Source organism: Alligator mississippiensis, chromosome 5 (assembly GCF_030867095.1).
Source record: "Alligator mississippiensis isolate rAllMis1 chromosome 5, rAllMis1, whole genome shotgun sequence".
In the NCBI taxonomy this organism is placed as follows: Eukaryota; Metazoa; Chordata; order Crocodylia; family Alligatoridae; genus Alligator; species Alligator mississippiensis.
The window spans coordinates 181,407,416-181,431,629 of NC_081828.1; the positions used below are offsets into that span (position 1 = coordinate 181,407,416).

General features: G+C 48.5%; 1 protein-coding gene across 6 annotated transcripts in view; it reads right to left on the reverse strand.

Annotated features, from left to right (window-relative positions):
- The window catches only part of ST8SIA6 (ST8 alpha-N-acetyl-neuraminide alpha-2,8-sialyltransferase 6), an 83,186-nt gene that overhangs the window by 22,838 nt on the left and 36,134 nt on the right, over positions 1-24,214 (reverse strand). For all 6 annotated transcript variants that reach the window (XR_002093709.2, XM_059729051.1, XM_019498066.2 and 3 more), the window contains 2 exons: positions 9,227-9,371; positions 4,999-5,111 (listed from right to left, as the gene is read on the reverse strand). Coding sequence is in view for 5 of the 6 variants with exons in the window: in XM_059729051.1 (XP_059585034.1) it covers positions 4,999-5,111; positions 9,227-9,371 (258 nt within the window). In the remaining variant the exon portion in view is untranslated. The remainder of the gene's footprint in view (positions 1-4,998; positions 5,112-9,226; positions 9,372-24,214) is intronic.

The following is a 24,214-nucleotide window of genomic DNA, read 5'->3' on the forward strand; positions in this document are numbered from 1 at the left end:
GGCACAAGTACCCCCACCTACTGGTGCTCCTGCTGCTGCCGGCAGAGGCTGTGCACTATTTGGTGGGGGGGAGGATGTGAGGAATCCCCACATCCCGCCATGATCCCTCACACCCACACCCTGCCCACCCAAGCTCCATGCCCCCCCTGGCTCCCTGGGCATGGGTTCTGGGCTGCCACCAGTCCCAGCCTCATGCTTCCTGCCCCAGCTGCAGCTCTGCTCTGCCCCCACCCCCGCTGCTTCTCTACCTGCTGCCTGGAGTGAGTAAGATGCTGCGGAAGCTGAGCAGGTCCCAGGGCACCTGCAGCAGTGGCAGCAGCAGCCCCACCTGGAAGCTACATGCTGGCTGGGCCAGACCCTTCTGCCCACAAGGGTGGGAGCAAGGCAAAATAGGGGATATTGTGTGGTGTGTAAATATGTGGGCACCTCATATTTGTGGGCACGGGTTTGTAACAGGCAGATCTTGCCTGACTAATCTAGTCTCTTTTTATGACCAGGCTACGAAATGCCTGGACACAGGAGGAGGGGTGGATGTCGTATACTTAGACTTCAGGAAGGCCTTCGATACGGTATCCCACCCCATACTGGTGAACAAGTTAAGAGGCTGTGACTTGGATGACTACACAGTCCGGTGGGTGGTGAATTGGCTGGAGGGTCGCACCCAGAGAGTCGTGGTGAATGGGTCGGTTTCGACCTGGAAGGGTGTGGGCAGTGGGGTCCTGCAGGGCTTGGTCCTTGGACCGATACTCTTTAATGTCTTCGTCAGTGACTTGGACGAGGGAGTGAAATGTACTCTGTCCAAGTTTGCGGCTGACACAAAGCTATGGGGAAAAGTGGACATGTCGGAGGGCAGGGAACAGCTGCAAGCAGACCTGGACAGGTTGGACAAGTGGGCAGAAAACAACAGAATGCAGTTCAACAAGGAGAAATGCAAAGTGCTGCACCTAGGGAGGAAAAATGTCCAGCACACCTACAGCCTAGGGAATGACCTGTTGGGTGGTACGGAAGTAGAAAGGGATCTTGGAGTCCTAGTGGACTCCAAGATGAACATGAGTCAGTGTGACGAAGCCATCAGAAAAGCCAATGGCACTTTATCGTGCATCAGCAGATGCATGACGAATAGGTCCAGGGAGGCGATACTTCCCCTCTAGCGGGCGCTGGTCAGACCGCAGTTGGAGTACTGCATGCAATTCTGGGCGCCGCACTTCAAGAAGGATGCAGATAACCTGGAGAGGGTCCAGAGAAGGGCCACTCGTATGGTTAAGGGCCTGCAGACCAAGCCCTACGAGGAGAGACTAGAGAAACTGGACTTTTTCAGCCTTCGCAAGAGAAGGTTGAGAGGAGACCTTGTGGCTGCCTATAAGTTCATCACGGGGGCACAGAAGGGAATTGGTGAGGTTTTATTCACCAAGGCGCCCCCGGGGGTTACAAGAAACAATGGCCACAAGCTAGCAGAGAGCAGATTTAGACTGGACATTAGGAAGAACTTCTTCACAGTTCGAGTGGCCAAGGTCTGGAACGGGCTCCCAAGGGAGGTGGTGCTCTCCCCTAACCTGGGGGGTCTTCAAGAGGAGGTTAGATAAGCATCTAGCTGGGGTCATCTAGACCCAGCACTCTTTCCTGCCTATGCAGGGGGTCGGACTCGATGATCTATTGAGGTCCCTTCTGACCCTAACATCTAGGGATCTATGAACCTCACTCCCACCCTCATGGGCAGAAGAGCTGGGCAGGGTACAGTTAGTCGGTGGGTGCCTGAAGGCTGGATGAAAGTGCCTGGCATACTGGATGCGGCCCATGGGCCACATTTTGCCTGCTCCTGGGCTAGGTGAAGGCACTGGCCACTCTGTTTGATGGGGTGGGGAGATTTCATAGATTTCATAGACATTAGGGCTGGAAGGGACCTTGAAAGTTCATCAAGTCCAGCCTCCTGCCCCAGGGGCAGGAAGTCAGCTGGGGTCACAGGATCCCAGCAAGATAAATGTCCAATTGACTCTTAAAGGAGTCTGTTCCAGGTCTTGGGGGCTCAGAGTGTAAAGCAATTCTTTCTTACGTCCAGTGTGAAACGGTCTTGGAGAAGTTTGTGACTGTTTGACCTTGTCATCCCATGGGGTGCTCTGGTGAACAGACGTTCCCCCAGATCCTGGTGAGCACCCCACATAAACATATAGGCAGCCACTAGGTCCCCCCGAGCCTGTGCTTTTTCAGGCTGAAGAGTCCCATAGCTCTCAACCTCTCATCATAAGGCCTGTTTTCCTGCCCTCTGATCATGCACATGGCTCTCCTCTGGACTCTCTCAAGCTTCTCCACATCCTTTTTAAATTATGGAGCCCAGAATTGGATACAGTACTCCAGCTGCGGCCTCATCAAGGCTGAGTACAGTGGGAGGATGACATGCTGGGATTTGCTAGAGAAGCATCTATGGATGCAAGCCAGAGTTTTGCTCGCTTTCTGGCTACAACATCACATTGGTGGCTCATGTTCATCTTGTGATCAATCGTGACCCCAAAGTCCCTTTCAGCCGTGGTGCTAACAAGTGTAGCGCTGCCGAGCCTATAAGCATGCTGCGGGTTTTTCTTCCCAAGGTGGAGTACCTTGCATTTTTCAGTGTTGAAGGCCATCAGGTTTTCGTCTGCCCATTTTCTGAGCCTGTCAAGGTCAGTCTGGATCACCATCCTGTCCTCAGGTGTGGACACTTTACCTCAAAGTTTGGTGTCATCAGCAAACTTGGCCAGTCCGCTTCTGACACCAATGTCCACATCATTAATGAAGATGTTGAAAAGAATAGGCCCAAGGACGGAGCCTTGGGGGAATGCGCTGGTCACGGTGCACCACAATGATTGACTTCCGTCAACTACCACTCTCTGAGTCCGACCTCAAAGCCAATTCCCCAGCCAGTGGACTGTGATGTAGCTGAGGCCTCAATTGGCCAGTTTTTCTATAACATGATCGTGAGATACCAGATCGCAAGCTTTTTTAAAGTTGAGATATATGATGTCAATCTCTTGTCCCTTATCCAGGTGATATGTGACCTGGTCATAGAAGGAGATGAGATTGTTCAGGCAAGACCTACCTGCAACAAACCTGTGCTGGCTATCCCTCAGGAAATTGCCTTCAGCCAGTTTGTGAAGAATGGTCTCTTTGATGATTTTCTCTAAGATCTTCCCCAGGATAGAGGTCAGGCTGATGGGCCTGTAGTTCCCCGGATCTACTTTTCCCTTTCTTGAAGATAGGCACCACATTGGCCTTCTTCCAATCTTCAAGCACTTTGCCTGAACGCCATGAGTTCTCAAAGATCCGTGCCATTGGCAGAGCTATGATGCTTGCCAGCTCCTTAAGTACCCTGGGGTGTAAGCTGTCTGGGTCAGCTGACTTGAAGGTGTCCAGTCTCTCCTCTAGTGTCAGGGATGGGAAGTCAGCCCAGCTGAACTCCCAGTCAGTTAGATCACTGGTTTTCAACCTGTGGTCCGTGGACCCCTGCGAGCCCACAAACTTATGTCTATGGGGTCCGTGAAAGATGACTATGATTAATCAAAACTATGTGAATACCCGCACTTACAATTCAAATGAGTCTGCAACTCCATTCAAATTTTCGAAGGGGTCCACACCTCCATTTTAAATTTTTAGGGGTTCGCAAATGAAAAAAGGTTGAAAATCACAGAGTTAAATATGTAAGCAATTTTGAAAATCCAACCAGGTACCCACTTCTACCTTTGGGCGCTTACATAACCTTTACATATTTAGCCCCTCAGCTTCATCTTAAGTGATTTAAGAGCTAATCCTATTGATATCCGATGTGACTTTTAAGAAAATACGTCACTTTTAAAAATGGGACTTTGGGGCTTAATGGGTCTACGTAATTCCATTGTTGCCAATAAGATGTACTAAGAGATAAACATACTGTACACCAAAGCGCTTTGCTGGACTGGAGCCTGAAAACATACAGGACACAGACAGAAATGACATTTGTTGTGTGACTGGCCCCTTGAAAGTGTCTAATGCTGTGCCCAAACAGAAGAACACATCTGCAGAACACTCTAATCGTGTGATAAATTAACTCTCATTGCATGAGGTTAAAATTAAGATTCTCCAAAGCAGAGAGCCTTTATTAATTTCTGTCTGCTCCAGCCTGGCCGCAGCTGCTGTCTCTGGATAGGATGGAGAGAAGGCAGGGGAGGGAGGTCCCTTTTGGGGTTCTCTCAGTCCCGCTGGAGTGGGGGGGGGAGGGGCGGGTGGATTGAAGCCCCTCACCTTGTGGGGGCTCCAATTTACTCACCCCCCAACTCCAGCGGGGCTGAGAAAACCCCAGAACGGACCTTCCTCCCCTGCCTCTTCTCCCCTGTCCCAGTCAGAGACAGTAATGGAGCTGCAAGAGGGGAGGCAGAGCTAGGGGGAGAGGCTGCGCAGATGCAGCCTCTTTCCCTGGATCAGCTCCAAATTGGAGCCAATCCTCCACCCTCCTGATCCAACAGCTAATGTCTGTTGAGTCAGGAGGGTCAGTCTAACTTATGGCACTTTCTATGAATCACCATGAGTTAGACCTGGGAGATGCACTTCTGTCTGCACCCACAGACTACAAGGCAAGAGGAGAGCATTTAACATGCTTTATGCCATCTTGTACCAGAGCCTTTTTAAATCTCTTTTCCCAATCCAGAGTTCATGCCCTTCACCCTCAGATGACAGTTCAGTAAGTGACAATCTCAGCATCTCAGATGATTAACTTCTACACTAGAATATATCTGGGTGGCTGGATTTCTCTGCAGTCATAGACATGTTATCACTAAAACTCTATTCTTTTCTTGTAAGTAGACAGCAACTGAAATTTATAGAGCAGAACAGCATCCTTGAATATTGTATGCAAAGAACAGAACTGGGAGATAGACAAAAGGGGAAGAGGTATGCCCATACTGTGCGTTCAGATCGTTGCTGTACTTTTCAGCCTACCAGGCTTTTTAAGAGTTTTAATACATTCTGATTACAGTATAATTTAACAGCTCTTACCTGAATACAAAGTCGGAATTATCAATTTCAATGCCACAGCTGGAGTTTTTCAGAATGCCCCCATTTCCAACCACTGCACAGTGCTTGAAGGGGTGGCTCAGAAAGGGAGGGGACTGCAAGGATACAAAAAGGAATGAGTTTGGTTAGTTCCTCTCCCCCAACACCCCAGTTCCAGTGAGAAAGTTTGTTCATGCTGGCTAGCTTCAGTAAGTTAGAGGAAGTAAACAGAATTCAGCAAACCAGTCTGCCAGAGGCAATCCTGGCTAGAGAGCCCTGAATAAATAAGGAATGGAGGAGGAGCTGCTATTTTTGCTTTCAGTGGTTTGGGGAAGTAATGTTGCATTGTTAGAACTGAACAAAAATACGCATTACTCTCTCTTTTACTTTCCTAAAAATGTATATTCAGCGTATGTATCGTATTAAACATATAGTATACCTGTGTTCCTGAGCAAGTTAATAGGACCACAGCAGAGGTTTCCAAAACACTTTCAAGTCACAACCCCAGTAAATTCTGTGTGATCCCATATACACACTTAGCACTAGTTGTGTGCCTGCTTTTAACAAAGAATGGTGATTTACTATGCCTCAGCAGCTCCACAGTAACTCTCCCTGTGCCCATTTTTTTTCCTGTGGTAAGCTAAACTAGGGCAGCTTAACCCAAATGAAATATGGTTAAGTTGCCCTGGATTTCATTTACTGCATGGTACTTGGGGCACAGAAAATTGCCATGGGGCAACTGATAAATGGTAAAACCCAGACCCTGCTAATTAAGACCATATGAGGTAATTAGAGGTTTGGGAGACTTTAGGGTTCTGTGGGGCCTGCAACCCCAATTGGTGATTCCCCTAAATTCTTTTCTCAGACTGACCACTTATTCTGAGACAGAATAAGAGAGATGGAGCAGTGAGTGTTCTGTGGGAAAATAAGGAGGAGAGGGAAACTGGCAAACACTAATTGCCACAAAATTTTCTCTTAAGATAAATAACAAAAGGGTTTCATTCGGAGAAAAACTGTACCTTTTTGATCCTGGAAAGAGTTTGGCTTTGGTCTGTTTTAGTACAGAAACACATTGTATTCTAATGACAAGGCACTTTGGCAAGACTACCCTGGTTGCCATAGAAAGTACATATACATATAAGCACATATCATACATATAAATTCTCCTTTAACTTAGTCCAGTTTTATACCACTGTAACTCTACCTACTTCAATGGAATTGCTCCCAATTCATAGCAGTGTGAGATGAAAAATCAGACCCATAGTACTAGGGCAGGAGCAGGCAATTATTTCAGGCATAGGACTGCTTACTGAGTTTTGGCAAGGCATCGAGGGCCGCAAGACAGGCAGCCAGGGGAAGATAAATATTACTTTCTAAATTTTTTAGGGGCTCCATGGGCCAGATAGAATGGCCTGGCAGGCCACATCCGGCCCATGGGCTGCATTTTGCCCACCCCTCTACTACAGCATACGTAAGTCATGGAAGTTGTGAGGGGTGTCAAAAGTTATCTCTTGTCAGGTACACATTAGGGTAGGGGCGCTCAACCTTTTTGGCTGGGGGGCTGGATGGGGAGTGACCAGGCCATCCACAGGCCAGATCCAGTAGGAGGTCCTAATCCCACATGGGGTGACTGCAGAAGGGCACAATCCAGCTGTAAGGAGGGGGCAGGGGCCCTGTGGAGTGGAGGGAGAAGGCATTTCCCCTGGGGGGAAAAGGGGAGTGGCTCAGCCCCAAGCCAGATCCACAGCGGGGAGGAGGCATGGCTCAGTCCCACAGGACATAGGAGGTGTGGTCCAGCCCACGCCTAGTCCCACAGGGGGAAGGGGGCTTGACCTGGCCCCACGGGGGAGAAAAGAGCATGTCCCAACCCCAACCTGGCCCCACAGGGAAACAAGGCATGGCCCAGCCTCATCCAGCCTGGGGTGGGGAGCATGGCCTGGCCTCATCCAGCCACAAGCATATGGGGATTGGGGTTTGCGAATTTGGCAGTAGGGGAGGGTGTCCATATTAATGGCCACCACTCCCCTGTCGCTGAATTTCCCAATCCATGGAGAGCCCCAAGGGCCAGATGCCTAGGGCCGTGAGCTGCATCTGTCATGCAAAGATTTCAAACTTTTCTCCTAGAGCAAAAATGCCTATTCCAGGAGAAAAATAACCTGGGAAGAATGAGGGTTAAATCACTCCTGGTAGAACAAATGTCTGTACAATTTACTCTTTGGAGAGAAGCTACAATAGTCTTTAGCATCCCGGAGTGTTTTGCTCTCCCTCCCTCCCCAGTCCCAGAGACAGTATGTTGCTTGGTCTGAACTCTACTACTCCTGCCAAACAGAAAGCAGAATATGCCTCCTTCAAAAATCCCACATTGTGCAGCAGGGAGAGATAGACTGACTCTGAGCAGTTTGGGTCAGCCAATAAGGGCTGCTCTGTGCACTGCTGCTATCTGTTGCCAGGAAGACCGAGGGAGCCTGCAGAACATGCTGAGATGTGTTCACAGGGGTCCCCTGCTGTGTAGCATCAGCACAGCATGCTCTCTGCACTTTAGGGATTTGGAATTGAAATGTCTGTTCAGGTGTATCTGGGTATATTTTCTACCAGGAACAGATCCAGGAGAATTTTCCCAGGTCATTTGAAAATGTGTATGCAGCAGAAGTGAGGCACACACATAATCCAAAGATTAGTGTCCCCCATTCTGATCCAAAACCTCAGATGTTGTGAATCTGTTACAGATTCACTTACAAAGCCTGACCCTTTAGTCCAACTGTGGCAGGGCACTTGACATGCCTGCCACTAAGAGGTCAGGCAGTCCGCAGAGTCACTGGCAGGTGGGGTCAGGCCTAAGTAGAGTCAGCTGACCCAGGGACTGGCAGGTGAGGCTAGGCCTGATGAAGGGAGTCACTGGATTCTAAGGCAGACACCTGACTGGAGGAGGGCTGGGCTTAGATAGGGTTGCAGGTTCAGCTGGGTCCAAGGGCTGGAGAGAAGCTGGGAAAGTGAAGAATTAACAGGGTTTAAGATAAGGGACCAAGGCAGGAGCTGACAACTGGGAGAGGGGCTGAGAGAGAGACCAAGGGACAGATAGCCCAGTGACTGGTTGCATGAGACTGAGGAGTCTGAGGGCCCAGAGGGGAGACCAAGGGTTTTGGCAACCTGAGTGGGGCTGAGACAGACCAAGAAGTCAGAAGGCCCAGAGAGGAGCTATATCAGCAACAGACCATCTGCAAGGATGCCATCTGTGAGGCATGGGACACGGTGTAGGGAAGGTATGGAGATATGTGATTGGCCCACAAGGCCAGGACCACAAGTTGAGTGGTCATTATAGTAATATCAGGGCAGCCTCCTGCAATATATATGCCAATTAACATCAAGGCATGGTGGGTAAGAGCAGGGTGGTCTGCCCTTAGAACAGGGTATTACAAAAAAAATGTTTGGGTGCCCTGTTACACAAACCCATAAAGGTTAGTATTTTCAGTTGTGGAAGGTGTTAGTTCAAATCTGGCAGTCCTCTGAAAGAATATGCATAACAATAGCCATAAACCCACATCAGAGTGATCAGGATTGGGGTGGCCAATATGAAATAGTTATTGAAGATTAAAATATTTCATAAGCATTTGAAAATAGGAATCAGAAGAGCAATGTAATAGTGAAGAGTAGGGTTCAGTCCATGAGCTTGAACTCCTGGGGCATGTCTATACGAGATGATAACTGTGCAGTAGCCTAATAAAACTGTGCAGCAGCATATCCTAGCACGAACAGTGCTAATACACAGCTGTGAAGTACTATTAGACTATTGTGCATTAGTGCCACTCAAAAGGGATTCACCAGCACTACTGTACAGTAACTCCAGTTACTGTGCATTTATTTAGTACTTGATTATATAAATACTAAATTAAATGCACAGTAACCACTGCACATTAATGAACATGTAAATGTGCCCTTGGAGTAGAAAATATATTTGGTTCCTGCAAGAGGAAGCAACTTGCTGGGCTGCTCGCCAGTGGCCCCTGTGGCTAAACTGAGCAGTGCTGAAGAGCTTTAAAGAGAGTCCCACCAAACTCTCTCGCTTCTTGATAACTGCCTTACACAAAGAAGTCCTTGATAAGGGAATAAAGAACAGTGTAGAAAGGGGGGGAATCCTCCTAAGAGACCCAAAACAAACAGCTCTCATTATTAATATAAAACATTTGTATCTCCATAGTTATAAAAACAAAAATGTCATAGGACCTGTTCTTACCGCAGGCAGCATCCTAAAAATGTCTTCTGTGATATGGATAGCCTTTTTATGGTCCACTTCATAACTCAAGTTACTTCCCAGTGGGGTATTGTTTTGAGAAACAATGAAGTTGTGAGCAGCATCACAGCAGGAAGCGAGTTCTGACCTGCAAAAGACCAGCATAGCTAATGAATCAGAAAAAGGTGGCACAGAACTAGAAAATAAAGTCCATTTCTCATTAATTTAGTCATCAGTAAAGCTGCATGAACCTTTCAGAATGAAGTTTTCCTTGACTTGCTTTGTAATGGGCCCAAACAGCTGTTTGTCAAAAAGTTGGCAAGATTTTTGATAAGCTCAGGAACCTTTTCTCTTGTTTTTCTATGCCCAGCTCTTCCTTAGGAAAAGGTCAATAATTACCTTTTTTGTCGTCATTGGTTATTAATATTATGAAGAACTAAAAGACCCCAACCGTGACCCTATTCCACTTGGCTCTGTGAAAACACTACATGTCTATACCTGCCCTGAAGAGTGAATATTCAGATTTCAGGAAAGGTATAATGAGCAGGTATAGCAAACTGAAGGGATATGGGGGAAGGACAAGGAGGGTACCAGTGACAGACCCAGGCCCTGGAGCAGCTCCCTGCCCAGCTGAGCACCCTGCCAGCACTGCTGAGGCTGGTCTCTATGGAAACCCTGGTACTGTGTTGTCAAGGCACTGCCACTCCTGGGGTCTCCATGGAAACTGGCTTCAGCAATGCAGGCAGGGGCTGCAGGGAAATGGAGTCCGCCATGGGCCAGACTTTGCCCACCCCTGCTTTAGATGGTTTTGAGTCAACCGATTAATAATTCACTGTAGCAACTGTTCAGAAAACTACTGCTGTGCCCGACTTTCACAGACATTAAATAGGAAAAACAACTTGGAAATAAAGAAGATAGGTGTCTCCTGTGTGATGTAAGTAGAAATAGCCTGATACGCTTCTAACACAGACCATCAGATGGGCAAGACAGTCTGCTCAGGTCCCACTTACATGTCCTCTAGGAAGATGGATTCTTTGCCATCTATCTCATGTTACTTTCTAATGGCTATATATCTAAATGTTACATACTATTGTTTTGAGAAGCTGTGACATTGTGACTAGCAGCAGTAGGACTCTGGAATCTGCTGCTGGTCTAGCTACTCTGTGTCTCAGTCCGTGGCCTGATACATCCCACAATGCACTGGGGAGCTGTTCATCTCTACCATCAGAAAGTATGGGCTAACACTTTCACTGTTAAAGTGATTTATGGCCAGCTTTGATATTCATGAACTGACAGACCTCTCCTATATCAGCTCAGAACCACCAGAGCTAATTAAGTATTAACTGTGTAGTGAGGAAAAAGCTACACAGTGCTAACAATGCTGCTTGGAAATGATAAAAATACAATGCAGCAGAGGATAGAGACTTGTTCATTTCATCACACAGGAATATAATTTGAAAGTACACTTTTTTTTTAATTCTATGCAGTGAGTAAAGAATAGCTGTTATATTACATACACATTTAATGAATAGGGCAAGAATGCCAAGCCACTGGAAAATGTTAATTAAACAATACAGACAAATTGTGCCCTAAATTACCTTGATTTTAACAGAATGGGGTGGAGCAAGGGAGAGTGCCAGTTGTCCAGCCAACACTATCAGTGAGGTAAACCAAGCCATTACTCCGCTAAAAATACCTTTTTTTTCCCCTGTTGTAGTGAGGGTAGATTTTACCAGCTGAACAACACACAGAAGATGGAGATAAAAGATGCAAATGCGCTGTTCCCTCCCTGCTTGCAAAGGGTAGGACACATGGCAAAGTTTAAATTACAGGGAAACAGATGTAGATTAAATGTCAGAAAAAAACTTCTGACTGTAAAACACTAGGGCAATGGAACAAGGTAAGCTGTGAAATCTCCTTCACTGGAGATTTTCAAGAAGTGGCTGGACAGTTATTTATCTGGGATGGTTTAGTAAAAATGAACTCTGAATTTGTTCAGGGGTTTGCAGTAAGTGACTCTCAAGAGTCTTGCCATTCCTATAAGCAGCAGCAGATCCCAGGAGGATGGCAGAGAGAATGCTTTGTGTTTATTCCATTTGTCACTTCTCTTTCATGTTCCAGTGAGATCAGAGAATCCTTGATTACTCTTGAACAGAGTTCCTGTGTGTGTGAAGGAGCCTGGGTGCTAGACAATGGGTACTGGGGTAAATACATGAAGATGGGTTGTGCTGTGTAAGCATGTGCGAGGCATAGGTAGAGGGAGAAAATGTTATTGTGGGGGCTGACAGCGTGCATCTGTGGAAGAGAAGGAGCAGCAGGTAGAGCGGGGGGTAGATCAAAGCCCCCATAATGAGGGAGGCAGTAGGGCAGGGGCAGGAGCAAATGGGGCCTTGGGGTTAGGGAGGGTCATGGGGCAATCAGAGCCCCTGGAGGCTTGTCCAGGAGCACAGGGAGATCCCGCCACTCCTGTGTGGCTTGTCCAGGAGTGTGTGGCGGGTTGTGGGACAACCAGAGCTCCTGCGTGGCTTGTCCAGGAGCACAGGGGGCTCCTGCACAGGCCCCCTGGATTTGTGCATGGGGCAGAGGCAGGCTGCCACTGAAAGCTGGGCTTTGCACCCCACTGCCATTGCCTCAGGAGCTGTGTGGCACCATGTGCCTGCCACCCCTGGGCTGTGCCGCATCCCTTGCCTGCCTGACAGCTGCAGGCACTTGAGGTCATGCAGTTCCCACAGCAGTGGTGAAGGCAGTGGGGTGCAGAGCCAGGCCTGCAGCGGCAGCCCACCTCCACTCTGTACACAAATTTGGGGGGCACATGCCCACCCATAACTCTCCTAGGGTACATGCAGTGGCAGGAGCCCCCTCCACCCCTGGACAAGCTGCCCAGGGCTTGGATAGTCCCCAAGACCCATCCCAGGGCCCCATTCACCCCAGTCCCTGCCTCTGCCCCACTCTCTCCCTCACTGTGAGGGCCTCAATCTGCCTCCCTGCCTTCCCCTTCACAGACTGAGACTAGCCTGCTGTGCTGGGCAGTGATCCGGGCTGCGAGTGTCTGAGTCTCTGCTCACCCCTTCCCCCCCAACTGCAGCTGCCCAGAGCCCACACCAGGGCTGCCCTGCAGCCCTACCTGCTTCCCCACATTTGTGGGGGCTATGCCCCATTAGCCCTGATCTTCTGCCACCTATGGTGTGAGGTGAAGGTAAGAATGGTTATTGAAGGCTTGTGTTGTTTTCAAAAAGTTACTGGGAAGGACTGGGTTATGAGTGAAGAGATACTGGTGTGAGATGGGATTGTTCTATACATGGAACATATAAATACATAATAAGCATGGCTAGAGCTAATATGACAAGTCAAGACACAGAATAAGAACCCTAAATGAGAAAGTTTGCAGGGGGATTCAGATGTGTTTGACTCAGCCCCAGTTGCAGTCAAACAGGTTGGTTTCTTTTACTTTTCTAAATTTAACTCATATGTCTTAAACCAAAGTGCTGTAGTGATGTTACAAGAAAAAGAAAATTCAGGCATCATACAGAGCATCCTGTATACATCTCAGGAAATGCACAATTCTGAATTTACATTTTTTTTTAATTTTTATAAACAAATATACTATTTTTAGAAACAGAAACAAATTTATAAAACACCCTTACCATTCTGCAATATTAGATATTTTATTTGTAACAACTTTGGGACATTTAGTGTAGGTTAGAATACCAGAATATTCTTTCCCAGCTAAGTAAAACAGAAGTGCATGATTGCTACAAGGATCTGAAAACCAAACTGATGAAAAGCCTTTGTGATAAATAACATTCATTAACAGAGATGATGCACTTTTCCTCCTTACTCATTCCACAAGAATGAGTACTTCAATAAAAGCAGAAACAGTTTGGTTGAAAAGAAGATATCAGAGTTAATAAGAGTAGTTTTAATTAACATTATGATTATGCTAAGACAGTTAAACAGGAAATTAAAAGTTAATTCAAAGACCCATTGAGAGCAGAGGAAATTCTCAAGAATATTTTTAATAGATCTATAACAGGGGTGGGCAAAATGCAGGCCAGGGGCCGGAAGCAGCCTGCCAGGCCATTCTATCTGGCCCGCGGGGCCCCTAAAAAATTTAGAAAGTTAATATTTATCTGCCCTGGGCTGCCAGTCATGCGGCCCTCGATGGCTTGCCAAAAACTCAGTAAGCGGCCCTCTGCCCAAAATAATTGCCTGCCCCAATCTATAATATACTGTAGTTTTATTTAATTTCTTCCTTCTTTGATCAGTTACTAAGGTCTTAATCCTGCAATGAGATCTACCAAAACAGAAGCCTGGGTCCTTACAGACTCTTAGTGTTTTCACATAGACTTGGAGGCACTCAAATCTTTGGCAGATTAGGATCATGGTTTCTCAACGTCAATGGAAACTTTGGAACATATTTTTTTCTAACTGCACAAGCTGAAGCCAATACAATAAGATTGCTTCCTCAGTCTTACCTGCTTTTAAAAAATTTAATCTTACGAACCTTACTGCATGTGCTTAACTTTATTCACAAGAGTATTCTTGTTAATAGAAGATAATATAAATATTTGCATAATCTTGTATCGTTATGCATTTTCTTTGTACAGTAGTGTAGTGCCTGAGCATATTTCTAAGGGTGAGGACATACGGATAACGTATCACAGTGTTAAAGGGCAAGGGGCTTTACTGTGCAACAGCTGCTGTACAGCAATTGCCTGAGTACCACTCTTTACCCTCTCTTACGAAGAAATTAATAGATAACAGCTCAGTCCTTAGGGAAACTATTGTGGGCTAAATTGTAACAATTCAGCTTTCGTGTTCCTCAGAATAAGAGCCTGGCCAGAAGCAGTCAGCATAGAGCTGCTCATGTACAAAAAAGCCCCATTTCTGCATATCCCAATGTAAGTTGTTCATGTATCCAAACTTCCAGTTCAAAACCTTGCTACTTTTGTAGTTATAGTTCCCTCAAAACTACAACAATAATTTCTGTGGGGCAGAAGGTCCATATTAGAAAGAATATTATTTTAGATTTCTATTATATTGTTGTTCATCCTTAAAATTATCACATTTAATGCTGGGATTGTTACTTGCCCAAACAGGATAGTGAAGAATTCTGTGTGTGCTATACAAATGTCTGGTTCAGAGCACTGGCGCAGACCAGGCATCATGTAAATGAGCTGTGACCTAACTCTCTCTCCTGGCAGGCCAGACACAGGAGCCAAATCAGCACAGCAGGTTAAAGTAATCAGCTGCTGGCCAAGGGCAGTCTCAGATTACTTCTGCTCCTTTGGGATAACATGGAATCAGATAGTTCTCTGGTTTGCTCCTAAGGCAGCAGGCCTCTTATGCTGAGCAGGCTGTACAGTTACTGTATAGTTTTTAATAATTTGGGTGAAATTCACCCTCCTGCTGAGTCTCTTCAAGGCTTTGTCTACTGCTTACAGCACATGCAACTTATGTAGGTGGTTTAAGCAGTGAAAAAGAGTTTGTTCAGACCCTTTAAGTAACTGATTGTCATACTAACAGTCTTTTAATAATTACAGGATTGTAATGAAGAGGTTGATTAATTGTTCCTCAAGAAGGAAGGGCAAGAAGAAATTACCTTAATTCATAGCAAAAAAAAATTAGGTTAGCTATTAGGAAAACTTTCTACCTAAAGGGATAGTTAAGCACTGGAAAAGGTTAACTGTAGAGAGTGAGGAACCGCCTTTATTGGAGAAGTTTCCAAGAGCAAATTAGAAAAACATCTGTTGGAGATGGTGTGGATAACCTGGAACCTGCCTTGGTACAGCAGGATCATAGGATCATAGAAAATTAGGGTTGGAATGGACCTCAGGAGGTCATCTAGTCCAACCCCCTGTTCAAGGCAGGACCATCCCCAACTAGATCATCCTGGCAAAAGCTTTGTCTACCTGGGTCTTAAAAACCTCCAAGGATGGCAGGTCCACAACCTCTCTGGGTAACCTGTTCCAGTGTGTGTCTATCCTCCTAGTGAGAAAGTTCTTCCTAATATCTAACCTAAACTTTCCTTACTGCAACTTGAGGCCATTACTCCTTGTTCTGTCACCTGCCACCACTGAGAACAGTTGAGCTCCATCCTCTTTCAAACCTCCCTTCAGGTAGTTGAAGCCTGTTATTAAATCCCTTCTCAGTCTTCTCTTCTCCAAATTAAGTAAGCCCAGTTCCCTCAGACTCTCCTTGTAAGTCATGTGCCCCAGCCCCTGAATCATTTTGTTGCCCTCTGACGGACTCTCCAATTTGTCCACATTTTCCCTTTCTGTAGTGGGGAGCCCAAAACTGAACACGGTACTCCAGGGATAGGGAGAGAAGTTACACACAAAGAGGTTTACATGATCAGAAACTGGTTTAAACCTGTAATAGAACGGAAGTTCAGTGCACATAAACCCATTTAAAAAATGGCCAAAACTGATTAAGAAACTTGGCTGAATGTAGTATCAGACTTAACTGATTTGGGTCAAAATGGTTTATGGAACTTCTGTCCCAGACCCCATTCCAGTTTAAGTTAAATCGCAGTCCCCAGCATCCCAGCATGCTTTTCAGCCCTGGGCTAGGCTGTGCTGTCTGCTCCAGTGAGCAGGGCTGGCTCTGCCCCTCTGCTCTCTAGTGGGAGCAGGGGTGGGGGCATGGTGAGACACTGACCTGGCATGGCTCCCCTGAGAAGGAGGCAAAACTCCCTCCATCCCCTCTCCTCCCGGGGACCACAGCTGGGGTCTGCCAGGTCAGGCGGAGTAGCCTGTCAGGGCAGCCCCACACTCGGCATGGCAGGGACAGGGGTGTGGCTGGAGCAGGCCCTGCCATCCGCCTGCCTCACCTGTGGCTGCAGCTGCGGGGCTGAGGCAGGCCAGCCCGCAAACGCTGCTGAGGGTGGACATGGAGGAACCAGCCTGGGCTGGGCTTCAGGGGAAGGGCTTTTCTCAGCCAGCTGCAGCTTGGGCTGTAGCCATGGACAGAGTTATCCCTAGGTCTGTGCAGGGCCCGGGGTATATCAGCTTGTGCAGGGCCCGGGGGTGGGAGTGACGACTGCCCACAGAAGCTGGTGGCAGCATCAAAGTTGAGGGGGGGAGGCAGGGATGTGGCGACCGCCTGCAGAAGCAGGCAGTGGCGGTGTTGGGGGGGGGGGGGGGAGGAGGAGGGGCAGGTAGTGACCACATGTAGAAGCCGGTGGCAGCAGTAGCGGCAGAGGGAAGGTAGCGACTGCCTGCAGACACAGTGTTGGTGGGGGGGGGGGCAGGAGGTGGCAACTGCCTGCATAAGCCAGCAGTGGGGGGAGGAGGGGAAGGGGTGGCAACCACCCGCAGAAGCCAGTAGCAACCGTTTCATAGATTCATAGATTGTAGAGTTGGAAGGGACCACAATGGATCATCATGTCTGACCCCCTGCCCCAGGCAGGAAAGAGGACCGAGGTCAGATGACCCCAGCCAGGTGACTATCTAGCCTCCTCTTGAAGACCTCCAAGCTAGGTGATAACACCACCTCTCTTAGAAACCCATTCCAGATCCTGGCCACCCTTACTGTGAACAACTTCTTCCTAATATCTAACCTAAATCCCCTCTCAACTAGTTTACACCAGTTATTCCTAGTCACTCCCTGGGGCGCCTTAGTAAACAGCGCTTCCCCTATTCCCTATTAACCTCCCCTAATAAATTTCTAGGTGGCCACAAGATGTCCCCTCAACCATCTCTTGTGAAGGCTGAAGAGATTCAGCTCTCTCAACCTTCCCCCATAGGGTCTATCATGAAGGCCACTAATCATGTGAGTGGCCCTCCTCTGGACCCTCTTGAGATTCCCCGCATCCCTTTTGAAGTGTGGCACCCAAAACTGGACACAGTAGTCCAACTGCGGCCTGACCAGTGCCGCATAGAGGGGAAGCATCACCTCCTTTGTTCCATTAGTCATGCACCTGCTAATGCACAACAAGGTGCTATTGGCCTTGTTGATGGCCTCGTTACACTGCTGGCTCATGTTCATCTTGGAGTCAATTATGACTCCAACATCCCTCTCTGCCTCCGAGCTGCTAAGAAGGACACTCCCTAACCTATAAGTGTGCTGGGGGTTCCTCCTTCCCAGGTGGAGTACCTTACATTTATCTTTATTAAATTGCATCCTATTTCTCTCTGCCCATTGATCCAACCTGTCCAGGTCAGCCTGAATCTGCTCCCTGCCCTCTGGTGTACTAACTTTGCCCCATAACTTAGTATCATCAGCAAACTTGGAGAGGGTGCTCTCCACGCCCTCATCCAAATCGCTGAAGATATTGAATAATATCGGTCTAAGGACCAAACCCTGCGGGACCCCACTGCCCACCTCCCTCCAGGCCGAGAAGGAACCATCCACCACCACTCTCTGGGTGCAGTCCCTAAGCCAGTTGGCCACCCGTCTGACTGTGTAGGCATCCACTCCACAGTTTGCTAGCTTCCCATTGAGGATAGGGTGTGAAACTGTGTCGAAGGCCTTCCTAAAGTCCAGGAAGATGACATCAGCCTCGGCTCCCGCATCCAGGCAGTGAGTGACCTCGTCATAGAAGGCTACAAAGTTTGTCAGGCAGGATCTACCTGTGACAAACCCGTGCTGGTTTCCACCCAGCATCGTTTCCCCTGCTGGGCCTGCACAAATGTGTTCTTTGATTATTTTCTCTAGCATGTTCCCAGGAATAGAGGTAAGACTGACTGGTCTAAAGTTACCTGGCTCATCCTTTCTCCCTTTCTTGAAAATGGCTCTTCTTCAGTCCTCAGGGACCTGGCCGGAGCACCATGAGTGCTCAAACAGCGGTGTCAGTGGCTCAGCTATGACACTGGCCAATTCTTTCAGCAGCCGTGGATGGAGGTCATCTGGGCCTGCTGACTTGTACCCATCCAGCTCCTCCAGGAGCTCCTTAACTATTTCAGAACTAACTGTAGGCGGACTGGTGCCATGTGGACATCCGTCAGCAATCGAGGTGGGGGAATTAGCTTGGTCAGTACATAGAAATATGGAAGCGAAGAACTCACTGAAGAGCTTTGCTTTTTTCCCCACGTCAGCCACCAACTGTCCCGATTTGTCCTGCAGGGGCCCAATGTTGCTCTGAGCTTTCCTTTTGCCCACTATATACCTGAAGAAGGACTTTTTAGTGTCCTTGATTGTTGAAGCCAGCCTGAGCTCAAGCCCCGCCTTGGCCTATCTAACTGATTCCCTGAAATAGCGCACCAGGGAGATATATTCCTCCTTGGTGGCTGCTCCCTGCTTCCATTGCCTATACATCCCTTTCTTTGCACCCAGACTCTCCTGGAGTTCCCTGTTCAGCCAAGGGGGCTTTTTTGCTCCCTTACCTCCCTTCCTACATAATGGGATAGACCCCTTTTGAGCCCCAAGGATCACTCCCTTGAGATACCTCCAACCCTCCTGGACCCCCATATGCTCTATGTTCTTGAGTTGTATCCCCTCACTAACTAGCCTTCTAAGCTTGCTAAAGTTGGCCCTTCTGAAGTCCAACATCTTAGCCCCACTAGTTACTTTACCCCCCCTTTGCTGGATAGTGAACTCAACCAAGTGATGGTCACCATCTTCCAGGCTACCATGAACTTGCATGTTCCCCACGAGATCATCCCCTGTTTCTAAGAGCAGGTCAAGCAAGGCGCTACCCCTGGTAGGACTAGACATCACCTGGGTTAGGTGGAGGTCCTGCACACAGTGTAAGAACCTCTTTAAGCAGCTTGTTTTGGCTGTCTGCTCCTCCCAGCAGATATCTGGTTAGTTTACATCTCTCATGACCTCCTTTGCCTGTGTGGCGTCTGCTAGCTGCCCAGAGAATACATCGTCTAGCTATTGATCCTGATGAGGAGGTCTGTAGTAGACCCCCACAACCAAAGTCCTTTTCCCCTGGCCCCCCCTGGATCCTGATGCACAATGCCTCAGTGTTCCCCTCCTCCACCCCCGCCTTAATGGTGGAAGACGTATACTGCTCCTTAACATGGAGTGCTACTCCCCCACCTTTTTTCCCCACTCCGTCATGCCTATACAACCTATACCCCTCAATGCCTACCGCCCAGTCATGTGTAGAATCCCACCATGTCTCGGTTAGTCCGACTAGGTCGTACTGGGTGCTAGCAAGCAAGAGTGCGAGCTCCTCCTCCTTGTTCCCCATACTCCTGGCGTTTGTATAAAGACATTTTAGTCCCCCAAAGGGGGCTCTTGGTGCCCTGTGCCTTGATGGCATGTGTTCCCTTTATTACTTACCTGGTATGGTCTGGTGCCTTGTGTGGTCTGGTGCCTGGTGCGGTGTCTGTATGGTACTATCTGCGGGGCCCCCCAAAGCATAGGGCCCAGAGAAGTTGCCCCATTTGAGCCCCCGGGGACAGTCCTGGCTGTGGGAGCTGTGCAGTGGGATGGTTCCCTGCACCCAGGCTGGACAGGGCTGTCATGGAACCTCAGCCTGGGCCTGGCCACAGGGGCAGGACCCTTCCCAGATGGCTATAGTTCTGTGACAGCCTGGCCCAGCAGCACAGGCGGTGGCTGGCCAGGCAGCAGGCTGCCTGGGCTGGCTCGGAGGTGCTGGTGGCCCCAGAGCCCAACAGCTGCTTGTCACAGGGGTTCATATGCCTGCAATGACTGCTGATCCTCCTGTCCTGTGCAGTACCCTACCGGCTGCACCCTCATGACAAGCCATGAGCTGGCTGGCTGTTCTGCTTGCCTTGCCTCCAGCTGCTGCTGCCATCCCTGCCCCTGCCACACTGCTTTGGGTGGGCAAGCAGAAAAGCTTCATCCTGGCGAGATTCTGCCCAGGACACTGGGCTCTGGCTCCAGCTCCTGGATGCCTTTCATTTGCTCTGCCTGTTCGGTGTGATGAGCAGCCCCTGCGGGAGGGCAAGTGGGTGGAAAGCATCAAGGAGCTGAAGCCAGAGCTCCAAGCACTGGGCAGAAGCTTCCTCCTTCCACCCCCACCACCCAGAACAGCACAGCAGGGGCAGGAGAGGAATGAGGAACAGCTGCTGGGGGCAAAGGGGGCAGAGCAACACCAGGAACACCTGCACCAGAAGCTGCATTCTGGCTTGGGCCAGCAGGGCTATTCTGTCCCCCATGCCTCCAGCTGCAGCTCCTGCTGCACTGCTCTGGATGAGTAAAAGCTTCCTCCTGGTGACTTCTGCCCAGCACATGGAGATCCAGCTCAAGCTCCTGGATTCCTTTCACCTGCTCTGCTGGGGTCCCTGTGCCTGTGCTGAAGAGCCAAGACAGGGAAGTTTATTCCCCGTTTGCCTGAGGAGCTGTGCGGGCCAGTGTTTGGCTTCGGGGACAAGCCTGGCAAGGGCTGCTCTCCACTCCCTCTCCAGGTACAGCCTGACTAGGGTTCCTGCAGGCCAGGGTGGGGGTTTAAATCCCTCCTCAATCATAGTTAGCAGCCTGCTGGGGGCCTGACCATACCCCCAGGTCAGCTTCCCTTCAGCCTTGCTGCTGCTGCTGGCCCCACCCTCAGCTTCTAGCATGAGCCACTGTAAGCATGTGCCTGCATTTCTAGAATCAAAAGTGAATGTCTATTCCCTTGCAAACTGGTTCAATCTATGCAGGTTAGTCTAACATGCAATGATTGTATCAATTCACGCTCAGGATTTTTGAATGTCTGTCCCTAGCCCAGATGTGGCCTCATCAGTGCTGAATAGAGGGCAACGATTACTTCCCTTGAGCTGCTAGCAACACATCTACCAAAGCAGCCCAGTATTCCATTAGCCTTCTTGGCAACAAGGGCATACTGTTGGCTCACATTCAGCTTATTGTCCACTGTAACCCCCAGGTCATAGAATCATAGAAGTAGGGTTGGAAGGGACCTTGTAGAATTTCAAGTCCAACCCCCTGCCTGGGCAGGAGGGAAACTGGGCTCAAGTGACCCCAGCCAGGTAGGCATCAAGCCGCTTCTTAAAGACCCCCAGGGTAGGAGCCAGCACCACTTCCCTTGGAAGTTGGTTCCAGACCCTAGCCGCCCTAACTGTGAAGTAGTTCCTATGGGTATCTAATCTAAACCTACTCTCCAACAACTTGTGGCCATTATTCCTTGTTATCCCGGGATGCGCTAGGGGAAACAAGGTCTCCCCCAAACCCTTCTGGTCCCCCCTAGTGAATTTATAGACCATCACAAGGTCCCCCCCTCAGCCTTCCCTTGTGAAGGCTGAACAGGTTCAGGTCCTGTAGTCTCTCATTGTAGGGTCTGCCCTGCTGTCCCTGGATCATGGGGGTGGCCCTCCTCTGGCCCCTCTCAATGTTGTCCACATCCCTCTTGAAGTGGGGTGCCCAGAACTGGACATGGTACTCCAGCTGCAGCCTGACCAGTGTTGCATAGAAGGGGAATATCACCTCCTTGGCCCTACTCGAGATGCACCTGTGGATGCATGATAGGGTCCAGTTAGCCCTGCCGACCGTGACCTCGCATTGTCAGTCCATGTTCATCTTGGAGTCAATGATGACTCCAAGATCCTTTCTGCCTCTGTGCTCTCAAGAAGGGAGTTTCCCCATCTTATAAGTGTGCTGCTGGTTACTACTGCCCAAGTGCAGCACCCTGCACTTGTCCGTATTGAAACACATGCTATTTTTGTTAGCCCACCCTTGCAACCTATCCAGGTCTTTCTGCAGTCTCTCCCTCCCTACTAGCGTGCCCACCTCACCCCAAATTTTGGTATCATCAAATTTGAACAGGTTGCTTTTCACCCTGTCGTCCAAATCGCTGATAAAGAAATTGAACAGTGTGGGCCCAAGGACCGAGCCCTGGGGGACTCTGCTGCCCCCTTCCCCCCAGGTCTAATATGACCCGTTCACCACCACCTTCTGAGTGTGACCCTTCAGCCAACTCGCAATCCATCTGACCGTGTAGGCATCGATGCCACAATCCCCTAGTTTTTTAATGAGGATGTTGTGGTCGACAGTGTCAAAGGCCTTGCTGAAGTCCAGAAAGACTACATCCACGGTGACACCTGCATCCAGAGCTTTTGTGACCTGATCATAAAAGGCAATCAGGTTGGTCTGACATGACCTGCCCCTGGTCATGTCAGAAAAGGTCCTTTTCTGCAGAGCTGCTGTCCAGCTGGTCAGCCTCCAGCCTGTCCTGGTGCATAGGATTATTCCATCTTAAGTGCAGGACTTTGCATGTGTCCTTGTTGAACCTCATGAGATTTCTTTTGGGCCAATCCTCCAATTTGTCTAGGTCTCTCTGAATACTACCCCAACCCTCCAGCCATCAACTACTCTCCCCAGCTTGGTGTCATCTGCAAACTTGCTGAGGGTGCACTCTATGCCATCTTCCAGGTTGTTGATGAAAACATTGAGCAAAACTGGCCCCAGGACCAAACCCTGGGGCACTCCACTTGATACCAACTAAACATCGGGCCATTGATTACTACCTTCTTGAGTGCGATGCTCCAGCTAGTGTTCTATCCATCTAAAGATGGACTAGATGATCTCCTGAAGTTGTAGGCACCCCTATATTTCTATAATTCCCTGATTCTATAACTCAAAAAAAGTCCCTTAGATGACAGTCATAGTCAGTCACAGTTATTGATTTTACACAAATTTCTGTACAAGTAAGCTTACTTACAGAAGAAATATTGCAAATATTCCTATTACTAAGATTTCCATAAATTTCATGCTGCAGGTATCTACGTCATCTTGAAAACCATTTATGGGTTTATGAGTCATCTGATCAGTGAAAAAATACCACATAAATTATATAACCAGTTACAAAGCAAAAATAACATGTGCTTAAAGTAACAGTTCCAGCAAATGGTTTAACTGAGCTCCGTATGTTGAACGTGTTTGAATAAACCGTTGTTCAAAATTCTGAATAATGGACAATCTCTGGATCATTTATGATAAGGAAAAAACCCTAAATGTATCAAATAGCTCATTCCAACTAGTTCACATAGCTCTAATATTATTATATTTGAAATCATGGGCCACGTCCACATGAGCATGGACGTTTGGCTTCCCAGGGATAATTAGCAATGGGACACCTTGTGCCACCACTAGGTGTCTTTAGGGAACACCTGTGCCACATCCTCTAGCATGTGGCAAGTTACTCAGGGTCGGGTAGGGGAGGCTAGGGCCAGCACTTACCTGGGGTCCTGGGAGGCTCTTGGAGCTGCAGCAGCAACAATCCTGCCATGCAGAGCCTGGCCAGTAGCCAAAGCATGGCTCCGGTTGGCCATGCTCCAGTTTTGAGCAGCACGCACTGTCCCCACATATGCAGCTTTGATTTTTTTTGGTGCAGGTTTTTTTGACCCCTGGATATCCACGGGCACAAAAAAATCCCCTGCACTGCTCCTTTGCAGTGCGAAGAACAGCTGAATATGCAGTATATGTCCATGGATGGGGTCATGAGTAGTACTATACTACAACTTGTGAAGATACCAGAAGGTCATGAGCAGGAGCGGGCATTTATTTTGGGTGGAGGGCCACTTACCGAGTTTTGCCAAGCTGTTGAGGGCTGCAAAGGTAGCCCCGCCCCTTGGCAGGTGCCCAGACCCCTAGTTGCAATCTTGGGACTGGAAGTCCCTCCCCCTAACCCCTGACTTCTGCAACCAGAAGTCCGTCCCCTTGATCCCCACAGAAGTACTCCTTTCAGCAAGGGGGTTTGCCATCTCGGAACAAGAAAAATACCAAATTATATTCTACAAATCAAACATTTACTACAATGTTCATTAATTTGATTTCAAAAAATATTTTTGTCCTGATTTACATGCGTGTATCTAGTGTACACAGAGGGGATTGTATAATAGCTTAATTAAGCTTCTTGGTAGGATAAAAAGCGTTTCCTGTTTAGAGGCTGCACTGTGGGCCACTGACCACAGCTGTGGAGAAAAAAAAGAAAATGGTGAGGAACTGAGATGATGATTTTGAGAAGAGAGGTAGGAAATGGTCCAGGGAATGGTGCTGTGCCACAGGAGGAGTTTAGCCTATGGGGCTACCCTTTTCACTCTTTGGGGCCTACTTGGAGCACCCCAACCACACTTGGTG